This window comes from Argopecten irradians, chromosome 6 (assembly GCF_041381155.1).
Source record: "Argopecten irradians isolate NY chromosome 6, Ai_NY, whole genome shotgun sequence".
Lineage (NCBI taxonomy): Eukaryota > Metazoa > Mollusca > Bivalvia > Pectinida > Pectinidae > Argopecten > Argopecten irradians.
This window is the reverse complement of record NC_091139.1, coordinates 43,849,273-43,869,435: the sequence shown is the minus strand read 5'-3', so window position 1 is coordinate 43,869,435 and position 20,163 is coordinate 43,849,273. Positions and strand designations below refer to the sequence as shown.

Here is a 20,163-nt window from a genome sequence, read left to right as displayed (position 1 = left end):
GTAGTGGCCAGAGGATAAAAGCTAGAGTTTCCCAGTCACATCATTCAAAGACAAAAGTGAGGCAGTGTCAACTTCTGTCAAGGGAGGTGTTACTTAAATCATTTTGGAAGAATTTGTGCAGCAAATTATAATATGAATATTTGATACATATAAAATATTGCCATCAAATACCACGAGTAGAAAAGATAAAATACCCAATCTAATCAGCAAGTATAGTTTTATTAGTTGCTATTTCATATATATATATATATTGTATTCCCGAATCATACAAAATCTCATCAAAATTAAAAATATAGGGGTGAAACAGATCTAGATATAAAAGCATACAAAATCTTAGTTGATAACTCTAGGTTTTTTGATACAATCAAAGCAACTAAACCTCTCTAAACGTTCATATATAAAGATAGTAAACTATAAAAAAATAGAAAATACCTCTCCCCTAACCTCAGAAAGATAGATTTTGATAAAGAAATGTGATTTTATAACCAAATTTCTATAATTTAGAAAGTGTGTTCAATGTCTTGGTGATATGTAGTGAAAAAGATACCTAAAATCCACATGTTAAATTTCAATATCTAGACTTCCTGTTGCGATGATTTCTTTCTTCTTACCTTTTTATACCCAAAAATTAAGATTGTGGGAAAAAAGAAAAAGATCGGCATATCACCGATTTGCTTGTGAGTTTAAAAATACTCTTATACTTTTAATCAAAAGTTTTGTTACAACTGTTGTTACTATATAGGCAGTCAACAAACAGAAACCTTTAACCTTGAAGGTCGTGACCTTGTCATATTACAGGTCAAAGGTCACCATGTGGTCTTCTATACATGACACATGACTATGTATATAGTTTTCAAGAAGATAGAAGATTTGTTCCTTTTAAATATGAAGATTTGCTAGGGTTGAATGTATAAAGTAATTGCAACATAAGTATAACATATTACATAGAACAACGATGAAAACGATTTGTGCTAAGGAACAAATCTTAAATATAGTGTTACATGTTATATATCAAATTGAATATAAAGTGGGAAAAAAAAAAGAAAAAAAGAAAATAATATATAACTAAATCAATTGTCCATCTTTGAATAAAAATGAAGAAGGAACAGACATTTATCAAGGAATAACCTGAAGTACAATACGATCATGGGGCAAAGTTGATAAACCTCAACACAAATTATAAAATCTGCACCAATTTCTGCCTGGAATGAAAATCCTGATACCATATAAAACCTAGAGGTCCCCAAACAATAGTACCAGTGTGTTCAATGATAAGAAAATGTCTGTGATAAGCAGTCTCATCTCAGACAGGTTTTTTTTTCTTTCTTTTTCATAAAAAGATGATTGGTTTGAAGATAAATGAAAAATTGACTTCTCCCACACAGGTGGTTAAATATGAAAAAAACTAATAATCTATATGTCTTGACACCATGAACCGCCTAGAACTTCCATTTTTGTTGCACAACTTCTGTAAATAAACACCAATAGATGTCAATGTTACAGCTATTTACCATAAAACAGGTAAAAAGTTCTTAAATGTACATAGAAAATAATTAAAGATGAAAACATTTTCTGTCTATTTGGTGTAAAGTGAAGTATACTATGGATATAGACATGTGTAACATTTCATTACATTGCTATTTGTAGAATGTGTTTCACATGTATACACAAAATATCATGTGTGGGGGGATATTTCAGCGGTTAAGGTGTCCAGGTAGCATAAATTTTTACCAGGTACCTCTGTTGTCCACTTTGACAGTACATAAAGATAATTTGATAAATACAGACTTTAATGACAGAATTGAAATAAGAACTGATCATTTCATATTTGAATAACACAACCAGGAGAAAAAACAAAGACCAATATAAAACTGATATCAACATCTTTGATATTCAAAAGTGAAATAATACGATTGAAATTGATTTTAAAGCAGAATAGCATTGATCTTCAACAGTACATTTATATATCCTGGTTGATTGATACTACAGGAACTATAAGAATTATAAACAAATACCAAAAATATATTCAGATGAAACAAATATGAAATAATGATAATGATAGAATAAAAGTAATTATGGAAAAAAAAGTTAACGGCAAAATCTCATAAAATCAACCTTTACAAATTATCTATAGAATATATCTATATTTACATGGCACTAAGACTTTTCAACCACAAAAATGTAACTATGTTCCTCAACAAAAACTACAAAAACAGCAGCCAGCTACTTGATTCACAGCCTAATTAACATAATTTGTTTAATTGTACTTTGTTTCATCACAAAGTAAGTAATCTTTAGTTACAGAGCAAAATGACAGTTCCAATTCACATATTACTATCAAGTCTTCATTCGCAGGAGTCATCCAGAAGCAGATAATAAATTCTACAGTGGGTATTTAAACAGCAAGGAACAACATGTCAGTAAATCACTTCAGATTGATTGGAAAGTTCTATAAAATTCACATATCTTAATTTGTTAAATATATTATAAACATTTTTAAAACCTTAGTTTGATAGTTAAACATCCTATTAACTGCCAGGGTCATCCAAGGACGTGCCAGGTTTGAATGGTGAAGGAAAGCCGGTTAACCGGAGAAAAACCAGTGACCAGCGGTCAGTACCTGGCTACTGCTCCACATGGGATTACAAACACATAACCCATATATGGAGGACTTGTAATATATCAGGTTATCTTAACCCCTTAAAACCTAGATTTTATTATCAAATACTACTGACACTACTTCATGTATTCGTTCTTGTAAATATTATGCATTTGCTTCCTATAGCTTTATTTAAATTAGAACTCCCTTTTAACTCATCCCCCCTGAATATACATTTAGACCATTCTATATCAAAGACTAGACCAGTCCATTATGAAATGTCAGGGGGGAATGAGTTAACCCTGTATGGGATGTGATGCATGTAAGGAGAGATACAAATAAAGTTTTCACTCATTATTTTATATTTTTAAAGGCAAACAAGAGTAGTATCTGTATTTCTTAGCTATTGTCATAGATTATCTCCCTTTAATTGTTACTCCACCATATAGCACAAAGATTTACGATTCTCGGGGAGTTGTTGAATAAATAGTCAGTATATTGTTTCTCCTCAGTATGAAAAATATATAACTTTGTTCATCAATTCCTTAAAACTCACTATAGCAATCAACATTTTAAATCACACATTCACATCTCAACATACATCCCAAATCACCGACACACTAAATTCATAGTTCACAGCTTTTAAAGTTTTCATATATCTCCTGTTAATTTTTTTCCCCAACAATCACCCGAATGGAACAGATGAATAAATCCCTGGAAAAGATGCACCAATCTGATTGGTTGAATCAAGCTGTGATTGTTGATGTTGTTGCTATAGTTACAGCTTGGCTGGTTCGGTCTCCTCAGCAGTTCCCTCTCGTGTCAGTTCATTCAGCTTTTTACTGCTTTCTTCAATGAATTCCTGAAAAAACAGCATATCAATTACAAATAGTTGAAGAAAGTAAATTCTGAGTTCTTTTATTGGCTATTTACAGATTCTTCAAAATCTTTGATATTTTATAGACCCATAAAGATAAGGCATAAATTATTACAACTTAGTACATGTATTGCCTTTTCAATATACTTTCTGATAGCGCAACATTTCTCTGCTACAAGAATATTCAGTTTGATTTTGTGAAATTTTTGTTTCTTTTCATTGGGCAATTAAATTTCTAAAACTTCAATGAAATATTAATATCAATGCCTATCACATGGCAAGTACATGTAGGTACACAAAGTAAAACATTTTATTTACTCAACTGAAAAATATTTTGGAGTAGAAATACAAGCAACAGTTAAAACATTTACTTAAAAACACCAAAATTGAACATCTGATAAATCATTAGAAATTCAGAAACACATGTGTTGACTTACAAGTAATCCTCGGCTGGCATAGTAACGCCTTTCTGGTGAGCCGTCATTCATTTCTACGTCCTCACAGAAGCACAAGAAGATTGCATCAATAACCATCTGTGTAAAGATAACCAGACTTATCACAGTAACTATCATATCATACAGTGAAAGCTACCTTAGCAACAACCTATCTATAAAGACCAACTGTTCAATAAGACAATTTTCGACACAGTTCTACCTGTGTATCAAGATTAATGACTATAAAGACAAGTTCCCTTCTGTCCCTTGGTTGGCCTTTAGAGACAGGTTTGATCCAAACCAATGAATTTTATTAATGAAGTGTATCTAATAATTTATTCAATATTCTATACAGTCTGCCAACATTAAAATAGGTAATATTTTGAGAATCAAGAAATATCATCCCATTAGATTTGTGTTTGAGTGATTGTGAACCTTACCTCGTAAATAGACAGGAAACAATGAGCAACAAAGAAAGCAAACACACAGGTGAGTAGTACCGGGACTGGATAGTAATGAAGGCCGTCCTTGTCCTGAAACAGACACACAGGCTATGTAATACCTACTCATCAATTTGCAGTATGTGTTTGGAGACTTCACAGTTACTACTAGAATTCAAAGGAAAAGCTTGGAGAACTCCAAAAACAATAACTAAAAAATTCTCTCATTAACGAGCATTTTTTTTTCTGAATTATTGAATCGCTGTTATCGAACATTTTCGCAATAAAGTCTGCATCTCAATGTTAAACTTTTCTTCACAAGGGCACTCAAAACTTCTTATGACTTGCTTCATTTAATCACATAAGATATAAACACCAGATGACTTTACACATAAGCTGACAATGACCTCAGCATATCTGACCTTGAGCCATATAATTTTCCGCTTATACTTGAGTCAAACAACCTTATGTATATAGTGACCCCTGTCTATATTAATCTTGGTGCAAGCCTTTATATACCTTGACCCTAGTCTATATTGACCCCAGCCTATATGGACCTTGCCCCTAGTCTATACTGACCCCAGCCTATATTGACCTTGACCCTAGTCTATACTGACCAAAGCCTATATTGACCTTGATCACTGCATGTACTGACCTTGAGCCAGATAATGCCCACTGCTGCTGTTGCTGCCATCACTCCAATTTTACCAAGCATCAGAATGAAGTCTCCGACGCTATTTATAGCTACCACACGCAGGGCATTATTGAATAGCGTCAAAAAGGCCTGTAATAAGTTAACAAGAAATCAATAATAAAGCAGCTAATATGTTTTAATTGGTAAAGATTAAAACATGTAAAAGGAAGGCAAATTCAAATACATGTACAAACATTAATTGATAGTTTAAAATTGAAAACTTACTTTTTTCGCTGATGAGCAGAAATTGGTTCCCCTTATTGCTGTAAATAGAGAAACATTTAAGTTGAGGTGAGAATCAGAACATACGATACCCAGCATGAATACAATCCCTCACAGATATCATATTGATTATAAAACATCACTAAGTTTTAGATAAATAACTCACAGAGATGATGGATTATGAACTACAACTTTGACTTTGTTCATTGCTCAAATATGGTTTGAATATGAATTACCCTACCTACAACAGTGTATAACCAATGAATATAAATTATCCCATTGCATTTACCTCCCTTCATAAACATATTACATATTATCCCTCCCTTTAATAACTGCATCACTTACTGATTACAGTTACATTCACGGACAAACCTTAATCAATATCCCCCGTTTCGGAGAAAGAGGATAATAAATAACTGAAAAAGAGGATGGATTATGAACTACAACTTTGACTTTGTTCATTGCTCAAATATGGTTTGAATATGAAATACCCTACCTACAACAGTGTATGCATTTTGATTAAGGTATTTCAAGCATTTCTCCAGGCACCATAGGCAGCAGATACAACACTTAAGACAGTACTGGGCACACTGGTTCTCCGATCCCTTTAACCTATAACAGACAGGTCAGCAATGTACACTACAGTATCATACAGATATATAAAGACAGTACTGGGCACACTGGTTCTCCGATCCCTTTAACCTATAACAGACAGGTCAGCAATGTACACTACAGTATCATACAGATATATAAAGACAGTACTGGGCACACTGGTTCTCCGATCCCTTTAACCTATAACAGACAGGTCAACAATGTACACTACAGTATCATACAGATATATAAAGACAGTACTGGGCACACTGGTTCTCCGTTCCCTTTAACCTATAACAGACAGGTCAACAATGTACACTACAGTATCATACAGATATATAAAGACAGTACTGGGCACACTGGTTCTCCGATCCCTTTAACCTATAACAGACAGGTCAACAATGTACACTACAGTATCATACAGATATATAAAGACAGTACTGGGCACACTGGTTCTCCGATCCCTTTAACCTATAACAGACAGGTCAACAATGTACACTACAGTATATCATACAGATATATAAAGACAGTACTGGGCACACTGGTTCTCCGATCCCTCCTATAACAGACAGGTCAACAATGTACACTACAGTATCATACAGATATATAAAGACAGTACTGGGCACACTGGTTCTCCGATCCCTACTATAACAGACAGGTCAGCATTGTACACTACAGTATCATACAGATATATAAAGACAGTACTGGGCACACTGGTTCTCCGATCCCTTTAACCTATAACAGACAGGTCAGCAATGTACACTACAGTATCATACAGATATATAAAGACAGTACTGGGCACACTGGTTCTCTGATCCCTTTAACCTATAACAGACAGGTCAACAATGTACATTACAGTATCATACAGATATATAAAAGACAGTACTGGGCACACTGGTTCTCCGATCCCTCCTATAACAGACAGGTCAACAATGTACACTACAGTATCATACAGATATATAAAGACAGTACTGGGCACACTGGTTCTCCGATCCCTTTAACCTATAACAGACAGGTCAACAATGTACACTACAGTATCATACAGATATATAAAGACAGTACTGGGCACACTGGTTCTCCGATCCCTTTAACCTATAACAGACAGGTCAACAATGTACACTACAGTATCATACAGATATATAAAGACAGTACTGGGCACACTGGTTCTCCGATCCCTCCTATAACAGACAGGTCAACAATGTACACTACAGTATCATACAGATATATAAAGACAGTACTGGGCACACTGGTTCTCCGATCCCTCCTATAACAGACAGGTCAACAATGTACACTACAGTATCATACAGATATATAAAGACAGTACTGGGCACACTGGTTCTCCGATCCCTCCTATAACAGACAGGTCAACAATGTACACTACAGTATCATACAGATATATAAAGACAGTACTGGGCACACTGGTTCTCCGATCCCTTTAACCTATAACAGACAGGTCAACAATGTACACTACAGTATCATACAGATATATAAAGACAGTACTGGGCACACTGGTTCTCCGATCCCTTTAACCTATAACAGACAGGTCAACAATGTACACTACAGTATCATACAGATATATAAAGACAGTACTGGGCACACTGGTTCTCCGATCCCTTTAACCTATAACAGACAGGTCAACAATGTACACTACAGTATCATACAGATATATAAAGACAGTACTGGGCACACTGGTTCTCCGATCCCTTTAACCTATAACAGACAGGTCAACAATGTACACTACAGTATCATACAGATATATAAAGACAGTACTGGGCACACTGGTTCTCCGATCCCTTTAACCTATAACAGACAGGTCAAAAATGTACACTACAGTATCATACAGATATATAAAGACAGTACTGGGCACACTGGTTCTCCGATCCCTTTAACCTATAACAGACAGGTCAACAATGTACACTACAGTATCATACAGATATATAAAGACAGTACTGGGCACACTGGTTCTCCGATCCCTCCTATAACAGACAGGTCAACAATGTACACTACAGTATCATACAGATATATAAAGACAGTACTGGGCACACTGGTTCTCCGATCCCTACTATAACAGACAGGTCAGCATTGTACACTACAGTATCATACAGATATATAAAGACAGTACTGGGCACACTGGTTCTCCGATCCCTTTAACCTATAACAGACAGGTCAACAATGTACACTACAGTATCATACAGATATATAAAGACAGTACTGGGCACACTGGTTCTCCGATCCCTTTAACCTATAACAGACAGGTCAACAATGTACACTACAGTATCATACAGATATATAAAGACAGTACTGGGCACACTGGTTCTCTGATCCCTTTAACCTATAACAGACAGGTCAACAATGTACACTACAGTATCATACAGATATATAAAGACAGTACTGGGCACACTGGTTCTCCGATCCCTTTAACCTATAACAGACAGGTCAACAATGTACACTACAGTATCATACAGATATATAAAGACAGTACTGGGCACACTGGTTCTCCGATCCCTTTAACCTATAACAGACAGGTCAACAATGTACACTACAGTATCATACAGATATATAAAGACAGTACTGGGCACACTGGTTCTCCGATCCCTTTAACCTATAACAGACAGGTCAACAATGTACACTACAGTATCATACAGATATATAAAGACAGTACTGGGCACACTGGTTCTCCGATCCCTCCTATAACAGACAGGTCAACAATGTACACTACAGTATCATACAGATATATAAAGACAGTACTGGGCACACTGGTTCTCCGATCCCTTTAACCTATAACAGACAGGTCAACAATGTACACTACAGTATCATACAGATATATAAAGACAGTACTGGGCACACTGGTTCTCTGATCCCTTTAACCTATAACAGACAGGTCAGCAATGTACATTACAGTATCATACAGATATATAAAGACAGTACTGGGCACACTGGTTCTCCGATCCCTCCTATAACAGACAGGTCAACAATGTACACTACAGTATCATACAGATATATAAAGACAGTACTGGGCACACTGGTTCTCCGATCCCTTTAACCTATAACAGACAGGTCAACAATGTACACTACAGTATCATACAGATATATAAAGACAGTACTGGGCACACTGGTTCTCCGATCCCTCCTATAACAGACAGGTCAACAATGTACACTACAGTATCATACAGATATATAAAGACAGTACTGGGCACACTGGTTCTCCGATCCCTTTAACCTATAACAGACAGTTCAACAATGTACACTACAGTATCATACAGATATATAAAGACAGTACTGGGCACACTGGTTCTCCGATCCCTTTAACCTATAACAGACAGGTCAACAATGTACACTACAGTATCATACAGATATATAAAGACAGTACTGGGCACACTGGTTCTCCGATCCCTCCTATAACAGACAGGTCAACAATGTACACTACAGTATCATACAGATATATAAAGACAGTACTGGGCACACTGGTTCTCCGATCCCTTTAACCTATAACAGACAGGTCAACAATGTACACTACAATATCATACAGATATATAAAGACAGTACTGGGCACACTGGTTCTCCGATCCCTTTAACCTATAACAGACAGGTCAACAATGTACACTACAGTATCATACAGATATATAAAGACAGTACTGGGCACACTGGTTCTCTGATCCCTTTAACCTATAACAGACAGGTCAAAAATGTACACTACAGTATCATACAGATATATAAAGACAGTACTGGGCACACTGGTTCTCTGATCCCTTTAACCTATAACAGACAGGTCAACAATGTACACTACAGTATCATACAGATATATAAAGACAGTACTGGGCACACTGGTTCTCCGATCCCTTTAACCTATAACAGACAGGTCAACAATGTACACTACAGTATCATACAGATATATAAAGACAGTACTGTCACACTGGTTTTCCGATCCCTCCTATAACAGACAGGTCAGCAATGTACACTAAATGTTGGTTATATAAGACAGGCTATCAATGTACAGCATCAACATCCTAAAGTTCCCAGCATTCACAGTATCACACAGACATGTAACAATCAGTCCAATGTTATGACAGTACATTGTATATTATAACAAGAGGCCCATGGGGCCTGTATCGCTCACCTGGACATTGTAGCAATTATGGTGATAGTAAACAGTTGTTCCAATGTATACATGTTTTAGTTTATCATAGAGGATTGTTCCTCTTCAAGATTACTTATATTGATTTAAAACCAAATCATTACTTCTTGCATTGAGTGCCACCTCAGCCTCATGAATAAGATGCCTAAATTTGGTTAAAATCCATCAAGTACTTTATGACTAGTAGCCATTTAAAGGAATTTCCTCTATTTCCCCTATTGGGCCCAGCCCCTCCGGCCCCAGGGGGTCAAGGTCACCATTTATGCAAAATCTGATCCCTTTCCCCTAAGGAAGTTTCTGACCAAATTTGGTTAAAATCCATCAAGTACTTTATGACTAGTAGCCATTTAAAGGAATTTCCTCTATTTCCCCTATTGGGCCCAGCCCCTCCGGCCCCAGGGGGTCAAGGTCACCATTTATGCAAAATCTGATCCCCTTCCCCTAAGGAAGTTTCTGACCAAATTTGGTTAAAATCCATCAAGTACTTTATGACTAGTAGCCATTTAAAGGAATTTCCTCTATTTCCCCTATTGGGCCCAGCCCCTCCGGCCCCAGGGGGGTCAGGGTCACCATTTATGCAAAATCTGATCCCCTTCCCCTAAGGAAGTTTCTGACCAAATTTGGTTAAAATCCACCAAGTACTTTATGACAAGTAGCCATTTAAAGTAATTTCCTCTATTTCCCCTATTGGGCCCAGCTCCTCTGGCTCCAGGGGGGTCAGGGTCACCGTTTATGCAAAAACTGATCCCCTTCCCCTAAGGAAGTTTCTGACCAAATTTTGTGAAAATCCATGCAGTACTTTATGACAAGTAGCAATTTAAAGGAAATGTTGACGGACGAACGACGGACAGACGGACGCCGCACCATGGCAAAAGCTTACCGGCCCTTCGGGCCAGGTGAGCTAATAAAACTTTGTCTAAAAGAATTATGGGTAGATGTAACAATTAAACCACTAACTTTTTCTGTAGGACATCAGTATCATACATGGAAGTTTGACCACTTACTTTTTCTGTAGGTACATTAGTATCATACATGGAATTTTTGACCACTTACTTTTTCTGTAGATACATCAGTATCATACGTGGAAGTTTGACCACTTACTTTTTCTGCAGGTACATCAGTATCATACATGGAAGTTTGACCACTTACTTTTTCTGTAGGTACATCAGTATCATACATGGAAGTTTGACCACTTACTTTTTCTGCAGGTACATCAGTATCATACATGGAAGTTTGACCACTTACTTTTTCTGTAGGTACATCAGTATCATACGTGGAAGTTTGACCACTTACTTTTTCTGTAGGTACATCAGTATCATACATGGAAGTTTGACCACTTACTTTTTCTGTAGGTACATCAGTATCATACGTGGAAGTTTGACCACTTACTTTTTCTGTAGGTACATCAGTATCATACATGGAAGTTTGACCACTTACTTTTTCTGTAGGTACATCAGTATCATACGTGGAAGTTTGACCACTTACTTTTTCTGTAGGTACATCAGTATCATACATGGAAGTTTGACCACTTACTTTTTCTGTAGGTACATCAGTATCATACGTGGAAGTTTGACCACTTACTTTTTCTGTAGATACATCAGTATCATACGTGGAAGTTTGACCACTTACTTTTTCTGTAGGTACATCAGTATCATTCGTGGAAGTTTGACCACTTACTTTTTCTGTAGGTACATCAGTATCATACGTGGAAGTTTGACCATGGTGATGACGAATGCTCCCAAGGCGACAGATCCCAAGTGATGAAATATCAGTAGACTTATGGATTTACACAGTGGACAGCTTACAGTGTTCTTATCCCTGTCAATGTGTAACAAGATGATGTTCTAATATAGAGAGATACATTTACATTAAAATCTGCATTAGAAACCTCCTCTGTATAAAGATTACATTTGTACCTGCTTATGATACTCTTCCCAATTGCAAACTTAATCATAATTTGACCTGTGTGTAAAGGCTTATAAGACATTGTTCCATTGTCCATCTGGTGGTTTTTATAGATATCTTTGTCAATATCTGAGGTCTGGCCACCAGATTTAAAGTATTATACAAGCATTTCTACAGTTAGTTCTAATACTAGGTTATCTCCTCCTAGTTTGATACTTGGAATAACCAGACAGGTCATAGAAAAGTTTACTGGTAATTCTACTATACTAGAGACTGGTGGTTAGAAGGGAATGGCAGAGTTGTGTAAAAGATAAGACAAAGTTAATGTAAGGAGTGCTTACAATCAAAACTACAAACTAGAGCCTACTCTGGTACGAGTCGGAAACTTTTGAATGATAGGAATTATCTATTGAGACATACCGTATAACTGATTATATATGTGGGGCAAAATTTTTGTGATTTGAGATAAAAACAACGAAATTCAATTTTAACAGTTTTAACTTTTCATGATTTGATTTTTAGGGCATATATGAGTCAACCACTCCTCAATATTTCACAGATCAAATTTTTGCTATCATAGTGATGGCTGGTGAATTCGCGAAAATATAACGCTATAATTTGTTGACAGACTAACCTTGCGAAATACCATGTGGCTACTGCCCCCGATATGACAAGCTGTTGACAGGCTATGATGAACTCACTCGTCCAAATGAGGCCGATAAGGTGATACCACCACAGGTAAGATACAGTCTCGTGTTCGTCGTAACGAACTATCATATTCTCACCCAAGGATGCTTTTTCTGAAATCAAACAATGTCTGAAGTTTTATTTGTACATTCTCAGTGTTATTAAAATTCTACCAGATTTGTAGTTTTTGGGCATCTGTAGATCTACAGTAAGGTGTGTACATTTATACAGTATTCCACGATAAACCTAATCCTGATGAGGTTAACACCAGTTTTATCAAACCTAATCAAAACAAGTAGCCAGTGAAAATGAAATATCCAAGTATTACAAGATGATTGTTTCATTATATTACATAGTAACTAATTCCTGAAAAATCTTCTGCAAATATATTGTATACAATTTTCATATTACTGTCTGGATATATGTTTAAGAAACGTTTCTTAGTTTTCGTTTCAAACTACGAAACTAATGAAATATTAACTTCATCCATATAATTTTATAATGAACTGTTCCAATCCTAGAATTTGGAGAGTTGATATATGTCTTAAAGTGTGATAGTAAGAATGTAATGTTCAACTGTAAGCAATATTGCCTAATGAACAATACAAGTAAGACAGGTCAAGACTAAAAAATTCATGGTTACCTGATGTGGAAAGATATGCGAGTATGATGACCCAGTAAACGAAGAAGACAATAAGAATGAGGAAGGTCCATATTGGCTGTATCATCAGACAGGGCATTGACTGTACACAGGACCCGGCCTCCTTAAACAGGGCCACCACCAGGGCAATTCTCTTCCTCATCACCAACAGGATCAGAAGGAGGATTACCTACAGGGGATCAAAGCCACAAACTACAAGTATCTGTTACAAAACCACAAACTACAAGTATCTGTTACAAAACCACAAACTACAAGTATCTGTTACAAAACCACAAACTACAAGTATCTGTTACAAAACCACAAACTACAAGGATCTGTTACAAAACCACAAACTACAAGTATCTGTTACAAAACCACAAACTACAAGGATCTGTTACAAAACCACAAACTACAAGTATCTGTTACAAAACCATAAACTACAAGTATCTGTTACAAAACCACAAACTACAAGTATCTGTTACAAAACCACAAACTATAAATATCTGTAACAAAGCCACAAACTTCAAGTATCTGTAACAAAACCACAAACTTAAAGTATCTGCGACAAAATCACAAACTACAAGTATCTGTTACAAAACCACAAACTATAAATATCTGTAACAAAACCACAAACTACAAATATCTGGTACAAAACCACAAACTATAAATATCTGTAATAACCACAAACTTCAAGTATCTGTAACAAAATCAGAAACTACAAGTATCTGTGACAAAATCACAAACTACAAGTATCTGTAACAAATTCACAAACTACAAATATCTGTTACAAAACCACAAACTATAATATCTGGTACAAAACCACAAATTACAAATATCTGTAACAAAACCACAAACTTCAAGTATCTGCGACAAAATCACAAACTACAAGTATCTGTTACAAAACCACAAACTATAAATATCTGTAACAAAACCACAAACTACAAATATCTGGTACAAAACCACAAACTATAAATATCTGTAACAAAACCACAAACTTCAAGTATCTGTAACAAAATCAGAAACTACAAGTATCTGTGACAAAACCACAAACTACAAGTATCTGTAACAAATTCACAAACTACAAATATCTGTTACAAAACCACAAACTACAAATATCTGGTACAAAACCACAAACTACAAATATCTGTAACAAAACCACAAACTACAAATATCTATTAACACATTCCCCCGCTTCCATATGAAATCTGGACAAGATGACATGGTGCAGACATTGGAATAAGCATTTGTACTAAGTACTTTCTAAGGTTTGTATGAACCCTGTGATATCACTAATACTTTCAGATGCTCTAGGTGCTTATTACAGCGAATATCAATAATTATTTCTACAAATCATGAAGCTGTATAGAGGCGACGATACGTACAGTGAGGACAGTAGCGATGATAGAGAAGATGAGGAAAGCCTTCTCGTTGTCAACTTCAACATCTAGTAAAGGTATTGTCTTTGTCTCCTTCTTGGCGTCCATATCACTTTTTATGTCTGCATAAGTCCACCACAGAACAGCAGTGGCCACTGTAAAACAAAGTTGATAAAGCTGCTTTAACGAAGACAATTCGGTTCAATTGTATTGTGATGTACAAAATGAGCGATATACATCATACCAAATTTGATGGAAGTTTACCCAATACAATGGTACACAAACTACCTGGTATAAACATCATGGATGGTTTTCAGTACCAAATTCAACCCAATAAGTGTCCAGGGCAGTTAACATTGAAACAAGAGGCCCAGAGGGCCTGTATCGCTCACCTGGTTTGTAATGCCAAGTAATGTTCTGAATACAGGTTCACTTTTTCTTTTCTGCAATTTATACAAGTTCTGTTCCCCTTCCTCCAAGGATGTTTGTGGCCAAATTTGGTTACAATCCATGCAGAACTCTATGACTAGTAGCGGTTTAAAGGATTTACCTCTATTTCCCCTATTGGGCCCCGCCCCTCCTGCCCCCAGGGGATCAGAGCCAAAATCTATACATGTTCTGTTCCCCTTCCCTCAAGGATGTTTATGGCTAAATTTGGTTACAATCCATGCAGAACTCTAGGACAAGTACCGATTTATAGGATTTACCTATAATTCCCCTATTGGGCCCTGCCCCTCCTGCCCCCTGGGACCAGAGCCAAAACTTATACAAACTCAGTTCTTATTCTCCCAAGGATATTTCTGGCCAAATTTGGTTACATTCCATGCAGAACTCTATGACTAGTAGTGATTTAAAGGATTTACCTTAATTTCCCTATTGGGCCCAACCCCTCCAGCCCCCGGGGGACCAGAGCCAAAATTTATACAAGTTCTGTTCCCCTTCCCCCAAGAATGTTGGTGGCTAATTTTGGTTAAAATCCATGCAGAACTCTAGGACAAGTAGCGATTTAAAGGATTTACCTCCATTTCCCCTATTGGGCCCCGCCCCTCCTGCCCCCTGGGGATCAGAGCAAAAATTTATACAAGTTCTGTTCCCCTTCCCCCAAGGATATTTGTGGCCAAATTTGGCTACATTCCTATTCAGAAATCTATGACTAGTAGCGATTTAAAGGATTTACCTCTATTTCCCCTATTGGGCCCCGCCCCTCCTGTCCCTGGGGAACCAGAGCCAAAATTTATACAAGCTCTGTTCCCCTTCCCCAAAGGATGTTTGTGGCCAAATTTGGTTACATTCAATTCAAAAATCTATGACTAGTAGCGATTTAAAGGATTTACCTCTATTTCCCCTATTGGGCCCCGCCCCTCCTGCCCCCGGGGGATCAGAGCCAAAATTTATACAAGCTCTGTTCCCTTCCCCAAAGGATGTTTGTGGCTAATTTTGGTTACAATCCATACAGAACTCTAGGACAAGTAGCGATTTAAAGGATTTACCTCTATTTCCCCTATTGGGCCCCGCTCCTCCTGCCCCCGGGGGATCAAAGTCAAAATTTATACAAGTTCTGTTCCCCCTCCCCCAAGGATTTTTATGGCCAAATTTGGTTACAATCCATGCAGAACTCTATGACTAGTAGAGATTTAAAGGAAATGTTGACGGACAGACGGACGGACGGACGACGGACGACGGACGCCTCGCCATGACATAAGCTCACAGGCCCTTTGGGCCATGTGAGCTAAAAACAAGAGGCCCAGAGGGCCTGTATCTCTCACCTGGTTTGTAATGCCAAGTAATGTTCTGAATACAAGTTCATTGTTTATTTTCTGAAGGAATTTGAATATTAACCTCTAATTCCCCTATTGGACCCCACTTTTTCTGCTCCAGGGGGTCAAAGCCAAAATTTATACGAATTCTGTTAACCCCAAGGATGTTTCTGGCCAAATTTGGGTGGTACAATCCATGCAGAACTCTAGGACAAGTAGCGATTTTTAGGATTTACCTCTATTTCCCTTATCGGGCCCCGCCCCTCCTGCCCCCCGGGGGTCAGAGCCAAAATTTATACAAGTTCTGTTCCCCTTCCCCCAAGGATGTGTCTGGCCAAATTTGGTTACAATCCATGCAGAACTCTAGGACAAGTAGCGATTTATAGGATTTACCTCTATTTCCCCTATTGGGCCCCGCCCCTCCTGCCCCCGGGTGGGTCAGAGCCAAAATTTATACAAGTTCTGTTCCCCTTCCCCCAAGGATGTTTCTGGCCAAATTTGGTTACAATCCATGCAGAACTCTAGGACAAGTAGCGATTTATAGGATTTACCTCTATTTCCCCTATTGGGCCCCGCCCCTCCTGCCCCCGGGGGGTCAGAGCCAAAATTTATACAAGTTCTGTTCCCCTTCCCCCAAGGATGTGTCTGACCAAATTTGGTTACAATCCATGCAGAACTCTAGGACAAGTAGCGATTTATAGAATTTACCTCTATTTTCCCTATTGGGCCCTGCCCCTCCTGCCCCCGAGGGGTCAGAGCCAAAATTTAAACAAGTTCTGTTCCCCTTCCCCCAAGGATGTTTGTGGCCAAAATTGGTTACAATCCATCCAGAACTCTATGACATGTAGCAATTTAAAGGAAATGTTGACGGACGGACGACGGACGACGGACGCCTCGCCATGATATAAGCTCACAGGCCCTTTGGGCCAGGTGAGCTAAAATTGAAGGGGCGCTTAATAGGGCTGAATTTGGGCCAGTATTTCTCAAAATTATTGCACAGAGTAAGCCAATAGTCAACTTACAAAAAGAAATGAAATAGAGAAACCTACTCAAAGTTTTTTTTATAATTTCAGTCTGCATTTAATTCGGAGTAAGTGAAATTGTGGCTTCAAAAGGGGGAGGGGTCCTCAGGGACAAGAGTGCTTATTGGAATGAATAATGTAATATGTATTTATCATCCAGTTACAGTTCATCTAACCTTCATCATCTCTAAAATCATTGTGTCTCTTACGATTACAAGTATTGGAATATATGATCATTTTGCAATAATTACTTTGAAAGGGGAAGGAAGAAAAAGTAAAGTCATTGCACAGATTCCAGCCGTTCTTATAACTCCACATTTGTATTGAGGGTCCCTTGATTAGCTAACACTTGTTGAGTAATTAGCCTGTTTTATTAATTAACACGTACCCACACTGCCGACGACAGCCAGCCCCATGATTACCCACACGATAAAAGCAGCCAAGAACCGGATCAGGAGTACCATCAGTACAGCGAATCCTGGTAAAGATATGTCACGACATAATATCAAACATCAATTTAAATTCATTAAAAGCACACAGGGTACTAACTTATATCATTTACTCTTCATATTTACATGATATGGAGGTTTAAAATATAACACTATTACCTTATACTGGCTAGGTTAGAAGGCATTTTAACATTGTATGTCACCAGAATTCAACAGATTTATAGTCTACTTTGGGGCTTGGATGTAAATCAGCAAGGTTCGCTACTGTAAGAATGGGTTAGGAAATTAACCTATTGTTTAAAAGCTGCTGATTATCTTCAATCAAACAATCACAGGATTATCAAGCTGATCTGAAAAATTCAATATAGTATTAAATCCTTTACCTTTACATATTGTTTAGATCAAGACTTGAATCCCAATCCCTCCCTTCCTATCACTCTATTTCCCAATTTGAGATGAGAGATTGATGCTCCACCATTTCACAACTGAATATTATTGAATGGTCATAAAATGCTTATATACGGTTGTGTATGTACTGTTGATGGTGATATACCTACTTAGTGTGTGATCCTACGAATACTGTATTCGTATCTATCAGAATTAAATTTGCTTTTTTAAGGTCATTTCATGCACAACATTTACGTAATTGTAACATATCCTATCATCTTTATTCTTGTATCATAAATCCTTTCATGATATGCATATGTACAACCGCAAAAAGTTATTAACACATCTTTTATAAAAGAATGAAAAAAACCCAAACAAAGCAATAATAAAAAATACTGTGATTTAACAGGAAATATGTTTCTACTATCTACTCAATGTGCTGGCTATCATAAAAAGCAACAACAAAACTGACATATCTAGTAATCCCTAAGAAAAAGATTTCAATAGTTGAAATAAAACAGCATGAAATATAACAAGAATAACAAGTACACAAAAGCAAAAACAAAAAACAATCTGTAAGTTGATTGTACTTTAGATACAGTGAAAAACTACTGCTACTGTCAATTAACACAGGTTAAAAATTTAATCATCATTATTTTAAGAGATGTCCAATATCATTCAAAATTTCAATCTTTATCAATTAATACTGGAGCTAGATTTTTGATAACCATACTATTCTCAGGAAAAGATTAATCACATAAAAATTTCTTAAAAAGCATTCAATGATTTACTGATTTTATAAGTTCTCTGAGGATCTCTGTTCTAATCATTCTAAATGATCTTTTCTTCCTGTTATCAATATCTAAGTTTGAAAAGTGATAATTCAGTAGGGATTAGAAAATTTCAACTGACAAAGTATGATGTACTTGTATCGTGTGATAGACTGTACACCAATTCTATAGGGGATACACTACAGGTGTGCCATGCTCCAAAAGCGTGCTGTCTCTACCAAGCTGGAAAAGGTGTGATCCCAACCATCTACTACAGGGATTGATGTGTAACGTCCTAGTGTAACCAAGGTCAACGTCTGTAGTCCTGGACCAATTATAGTAAAGCATGTCATAGCGATTACCTCTGTATAAAGACCACCTGCCTAAGCAGCTACTTCTGTATAAAGACCACCTGTCTAAGCAGCTACTTCTGTATAAAGACCACCTGCCTAAGCAGCTACTTCTGTATAAAGACCACCTGTCTAAGCAGCTACTTCTGTATAAAGACCACCTGTCTAAGCAGCTACTTCTGTATAAAGACCACCTGTCTAAGCAGCTACCTCTGTATAAAGACCACCTGCTTAAGCAGCTACTTCTGTATAAAGACCACCTGCCTAAGCAGCTACTTCTGTATAAAGACCACCTCTGCCTACCTCTGTAAAGACCACCTGCTAAGCAGCACTTCTGTATAAAGACCACCTGCTAGCAGCTACTTCTGTATAAAGACCACCTGTCTAAGCAGCTACTCTGTATAAAGACCACCTGCTAAGCAGCTACTTCTGTATAAAGACCACCTGTCTAAGCAGCTACTTCTGTATAAAGACCACCTGCCTAGCCTACTCTGTATAAAGACTGTCTAAGCAGCTACTTCTGTATAAAGACCACCTGCTAGCAGCTACTTCTGTATAAAGACCACCTGCTAAGCAGCTACTTCTGTATAAAGACCACCTGCCTAAGCACTACCTCTGTATAAAGACCACCTGCAGCTACTTCTGTATAAAGACCACCTGTTAAGCAGCTACTTCTGTATAAAGACCACCTGTCTAAGCAGCTACTTCTGTATAAAGACCACCTGCTAAGCAGCTACTCTGTATAAAGACCACCTGCTAAGCAGCTACTTCTGTATAAAGACCACCTGCCTAAGCAGCTACTTCTGTATAAAGACCACCTGCTTAAGC

At 37.2% G+C, this 20,163-nt stretch overlaps 1 protein-coding gene across 8 annotated transcripts in view; it reads right to left on the bottom strand.

The window, feature by feature from the left end:
- Positions 1 to 200: 200 nt before the first annotated feature.
- The window catches only part of LOC138325996 (choline transporter-like protein 1), a 68,195-nt gene continuing 48,232 nt past the window's right edge, over positions 201 to 20,163 (bottom strand). For all 8 annotated transcript variants that reach the window (XM_069272059.1, XM_069272056.1, XM_069272060.1 and 5 more), the window contains 11 exons: positions 17,768 to 17,857; positions 14,607 to 14,755; positions 13,228 to 13,414; positions 12,532 to 12,697; positions 11,670 to 11,810; positions 5,763 to 5,878; positions 5,270 to 5,307; positions 5,006 to 5,134; positions 4,351 to 4,443; positions 3,914 to 4,009; positions 201 to 3,461 (listed from right to left, as the gene is read on the bottom strand). In XM_069272059.1, the coding sequence (XP_069128160.1) occupies positions 3,378 to 3,461; positions 3,914 to 4,009; positions 4,351 to 4,443; positions 5,006 to 5,134; positions 5,270 to 5,307; positions 5,763 to 5,878; positions 11,670 to 11,810; positions 12,532 to 12,697; positions 13,228 to 13,414; positions 14,607 to 14,755; positions 17,768 to 17,857 (1,289 nt within the window). In that variant the 3' untranslated portion in view covers positions 201 to 3,377. The remainder of the gene's footprint in view (positions 3,462 to 3,913; positions 4,010 to 4,350; positions 4,444 to 5,005; positions 5,135 to 5,269; positions 5,308 to 5,762; positions 5,879 to 11,669; positions 11,811 to 12,531; positions 12,698 to 13,227; positions 13,415 to 14,606; positions 14,756 to 17,767; positions 17,858 to 20,163) is intronic.